The sequence below is a fragment of the Chenopodium album genome, chromosome 14, assembly GCF_948465745.1.
Source record: "Chenopodium album chromosome 14, dcCheAlbu1.1, whole genome shotgun sequence".
Taxonomy (NCBI): Eukaryota; Viridiplantae; Streptophyta; class Magnoliopsida; order Caryophyllales; family Amaranthaceae; genus Chenopodium; species Chenopodium album.
Genome location: NC_137847.1, coordinates 39,632,082 through 39,637,005, shown reverse-complemented (window position 1 = coordinate 39,637,005; position 4,924 = coordinate 39,632,082). Strand labels below are relative to the sequence as shown.

At 42.4% G+C, this 4,924-nt stretch overlaps 1 protein-coding gene across 1 annotated transcript; it reads left to right on the top strand.

Moving 5' to 3' along the window:
• The first annotated feature begins 2,317 nt into the window (after positions 1-2,317).
• On the top strand, positions 2,318-4,622 carry LOC145578041 (uncharacterized). The gene is made up of 5 exons (XM_081635444.1): positions 2,318-2,381; positions 3,171-3,516; positions 3,701-3,787; positions 3,891-4,057; positions 4,159-4,622. Exons 1-5 carry the CDS (start codon positions 2,318-2,320, stop codon positions 4,620-4,622), a joined length of 1,128 nt encoding a protein of 375 aa, XP_081491570.1.
• Positions 4,623-4,924: the final 302 nt, after the last annotated feature.

Genomic DNA, 4,924 nt, shown 5'->3' with positions numbered 1-4,924 from the left:
TGTCCAATCAGGATAACAATTCAACAGTATGGGTGCTCCATTCAGAGGTCCCGTGGTTGGTCAGGTGGTGACTCAAGGAGCTGTAGGTGGGCCGCCTCCAGCACCGCTGCAAAATCACTCTGAAAATACTACGGCGGCCATGGACGTGGAGGATGGTGGAGGTGATACCATCTTGGGTATGGACGCTCAAGGTGAACAAGGGGCAGCGAACGCAGCTGTAGATGCCAATGAATTGAACTTAGGGGAAGGCAACCCCTATCAAGCTGCTGCTGCTGTGGTTCAGGGGCAGGGCACCGGAGAGTAACAAGGAATAAACAACGATCTGATGGACTCGGTGCCTCACTATGGACCTGAGATCGAAAGAATTAGGTATGATGTCCTTATGAGCTCGGCGATACAATCAAGAGTAGAGCTGAACGACGAGATCGCAGGCAGGAGGGTGGACAACTCAAGATAGAACCAGCGTTTCTATGTGGAATTCGATAATCAGAATAACCCGAGGGCGGTGAAGATTAGGGAGCCAGACTCGCCGGTGTATGAGCCGATGGACTTCCAGGGCGAGGAGGAGGAAGCTGCCTTCCCAACTGGCCAGATCCCGGAGGACCCACTAAACCCATGGGAGGGGGAGTTTGAGGTTGATATTGATAAAGAAGATCAGCTAGAGGAGAATAGTTTTGATGCTCAAGCGGTTCCACAACAAAAAGCTACACCACAAATTGAACGACTGGAAATTGAAATTTCTGGAAGCATGGAGTTGGATTCAGCACCTCCAACTGATACTATGTCTGATAGTGCTGATATTTTTACTAGATGGGGTGAAAGGGAAAGGAGGGGGAAAAGAATGAAAAACAAGCGCTTCAAGAAGGGAAAAGATAAGAGACACTTCAAACTAGAAAATTGTCCCTTAAAAAGAAAAGCAATCTTAGATCTCGAATTAGCTTCGGTTCAATTTATAGAGGATTGCGAGGATGATGCTGACTCCATGTTGTCTAGAAGAAAGAAGAAGGGTAAAGGGCCTGCTCATGATGAACCCTCAGATGTCGGGCCCTCCTCTTCCAAGCATGGGCTTGGGCCAGGTCCGACTTTCAATTTTGATGCTTGCATTTCTCTAACTTATGCAGGTGATGGGCTTGCGGTGGTTCACCCAATTCAACCACCTCTTCCACAGTGATTGGGCTAGTTTGGAATTGTCGGGGTATTAAAAGCCCAACAACACCGATAATTCCAAAACTTAGAAGGCTTGTTGGGTCTTTTGGTCCGGATTTTATCTTCTTATCGGAAACTAAAAGTAGTTCGGATCTAGTTTTTAATCGTTTAAGAAGCTTAGGTTTTAATTTCTTTAAGGGTATTAACTCTAGGGGTCTTAGTGGTGGACTTTGGTTTGGATGGAAAAACAAGTAACTTTTTGAAGTAGTTTTTACTTGTGTCAATTTCCATGTTGTAAACGTCAATGATGTTATTAATGGAAAATTGAGATTGATTTTGGTGTACGGTGAACCTTGCATGTCCCGACGTGGTGGGGTTTGGGATTGTCTTAACCAATGGACTAGTCCCACACTTAATTTACCGATTGCAATTATGTGGGACTTTAATCAAGTGGATTCACATTTAGATAAAAATGGGCATAATCCCTCTTATATTAGGGGAGCAAGTATTTTCAATGAATGGAAGGAATTAAACAATTTCCATGACTTAACTTTTCAAGGACCCAAGTACACTTGGTCAAATGGCAGGGAAGGTGAGGAGCTAGTTCTTGAGAGACTTGATAAGGGATATGCCAATGCGAAGTGGCTAAACCTTTTCCTTCACTCGATCATAACACATCAACCCATCCAATTATCTGACCATGCCCCGATTCTTTTTCAAACCCACCAAACCACAAACAAAAAAAGAAATAGTGTGTACAAATTGGAAAGATGGTGTCTTAACTATTCGGAATGCCAGGAGGTGGCGCGTGAAAACTGGAATAAGCCTCACAGAGGTTCTCCGATGTACAAATTAGCACGGAAGATTCATCAGACAAAGATGGGAGTCAGATGCTGGTCCCTCGACAAAAGAAATGAATGGAATGGTGAGTAGGATAAATTTTAAAAGGACTTACTGGAAGCGCAATTACTTTTGGAAGAGGAAGGTAATCCAGATGGTTTCACTCGAATAAGTAAGCAATTGGGAGAGTATTCGAAGAATATGGCCTTTTACTGGAGACAGCGAGCAAAAATCAATTGGAATTATGCCGGGGACACTTGCTCAAGATATTTTTTCAATTTTGTCAAAGGGAGAAAAGCCAGGAATAAATTGGAAGCAATCAAAGATGATAATGGCGATTGGATCACAGAGGAAGGGAAGATTGCAGAGATTGCAAACGATTACTTCTAAAATCTGTATGGAAGGGGCACTCCGTCCAATGCTTCAAACAGAAAAGAGGAAATTGATCAAGCTACTAGGGGAATCACGGCCAAGCTCTCCGAAGACCAGAAAGTCATGCTCTCAACTCCTTATACAAGAAGAGAGATCAAGAATGTCGTGTTTGCTATGAAACCGTGGAAAGCTCCGGGGCTGGATGGGATTCCGGCGGGTTTTTATCAAAAAACCTGGAATTGGATCCAAGATGTGTCATTGGAGCGGCTCAAACGACACTTTCTTCAGGTAACATCCTAAGAGAATTCAACTTCACTAATATTGTGCTCATTCCAAAGTGTGATAACCTAGAGTCCATGGATAAACTAAGACCTATTGGTTTGTGCAATGTTATTTACAAAATAATTTCAAAATGCATCACAAACACGCTTAGGAGAGTGATTAATGATTTGGTCAGTGAATTCCAAAATGCTTTTATCCCTGGTAGAGCTATTTGAGATAATATCTTGCTTGCTCATGAACTTCTTGAAAACATCAGAAAGACTAAGAAAGGTGTAAAAGGAAAAATTGCAATTAAAACGGATATGAGCAAGGCGTATGACAGAATCAAGTGGGATTTTTAGAGAAAGTTTTGTGTAAATTTGGGTTACCTAATTTAATGGTTAAAACCATTATGAATTGTGTGAGCTCTGTCTCTTTCTCTGTGTTAATTAATGGTGGTGCTCAAAAGCCTTTTAGGCCAAGATGTGGCCTTTGACAAGGGGACCCCCTGTCTCCTTACCTATTTATATTATGTATGGAAGGTTTGTCAGGTTTGATCAGGTGTGAAGAAAATGCAGGGAGGGTTGTAGGCCTTAAAGTGGCTCAAAGAGCTCCCAAGATTAGCCATTTATTTTTTGCAGATGACTCGACTTTCTTCCTTCAAGGTAAAGATAGCAATGTGGTTGCTCTTAAGCACATCCTTGACACTTATTGTAGAGCCTCGAGCCAGGTTATTAATCAAAGTAAATCTATTCTTCTGGCTAATCCAAACTCAAAGGAGGAGGAAGTTAATAGATTCAGTGAAATTTTGGGTATTAGTAGGAGTAGCAATTTTGGGGTCTACTTAGGCATTCCGGCTGACTTTGGCACCACAAAATATGTATCTTTGGATTTATGGTGGATAGAGTTAAAGAGAGGCTGAATGCTTGGAACTCTATGTTTCTTTCACATGCAGGGAGGTTAACCCTTATCAAATCGGTTCTCTCTAGCTTGGGACATATGTCCTATCGGTTTCCAAATGCCCCATGGGAATTCTCAAAAAAATAAATAGTATTATAGCCAAGTTCTGGTGGCTTTGTAGGAAGGACTGTAAAGGGGTGTACTGCAAAAATTGGAAACATCTTACAGCTGCTAAAGAGGATTGTGGCCTTTGTATCCTTGATGCAAGGTTCTTTAATCAAGCCTTGCTTGAAAAACAAGGTTGGCATATTATTATGAACACTGAATATCTGATTAGCAAAGTTTTTCGGGCTAAATATGGTATTGAGAAGGTATCTCTCTTTGATAATAGCTGGAGTGGCAGGAGAATGGGATCTTGGGGATGGAAAGGGATTGAGTGGGGTCTGTAGTTGCTTTATAAATACTGCTCGTGGTCTATTGGGGATGGGTGCTCGGCTAAAATTCACCACCCCTGGGTTCGTGGGGAAGAGCCTGGCTGGTATGGCCCTTTTGCTCCCAACAATAATAATGTGGCTTCCCTGCTTACTAGTAATGGTGTGGGATATGGAAGCCTGCCAAATGATGTTTGATATGATACAGTAGCCAAAATCACTAATATCATTCCCATGGAACCTGGCTTTGATGATCTAATAATCTGGAAAGGGGACAGGAGAGGCCTCTACGCAGTGAAGAGCGGTTATAAATTCATTTTTGGTAATCCTCAGCAGGTTGGTGTTGTTCAGAACCAGCGTAGAACACCAAATAACATCAATTGGAAGAAATTCTGGAAGTTCCCAGGGAATCCAAAGCAGAAAATGTTGCTTTGGAAGATTTTTAAAGGTGATTTACCTATTGGGAGTGAGAGGAAAAGAAGAGGACTAGGTGCAATCCACCACTGCCTTCTTTGTTTTAGGGGAGATGTTGATGAGCAAGGTCACTTGGAAACTTTAGAGCATCTATTCCGGGATTGCTCCTTTGCTAGTCATGTGTGGAGGGGCTACGGTTTAGGGATCAACATTGATTACCAGGCTAACATTCCAATTGCAGATTGGATTCATAACTAGCAAAGAATGTTATGTAACAAGGTACGTGGCCTGGATGAGAGTTACACTTGGTTCCTTAGTGGCTTAGAGAGTATTTGGGAGGCATGCAATAGTCTGATTTTTAGAAGTAATAAGCAAAATGTCTGGGCCACGATTAAAAAAAGGAACACAAAGCCATGAACTATAGAAGGAATTGCTTCAGTGAGGAGAGTGGTGATGCAGCTGAGCCAGATGAAGACAGGCCACCGGGATTTAGAGCGGTTTCTGTTAGCAGCAAGTTGCAGCAATGTAATGAAAAAGTTACTCTGATTGCAGGGAGTAGT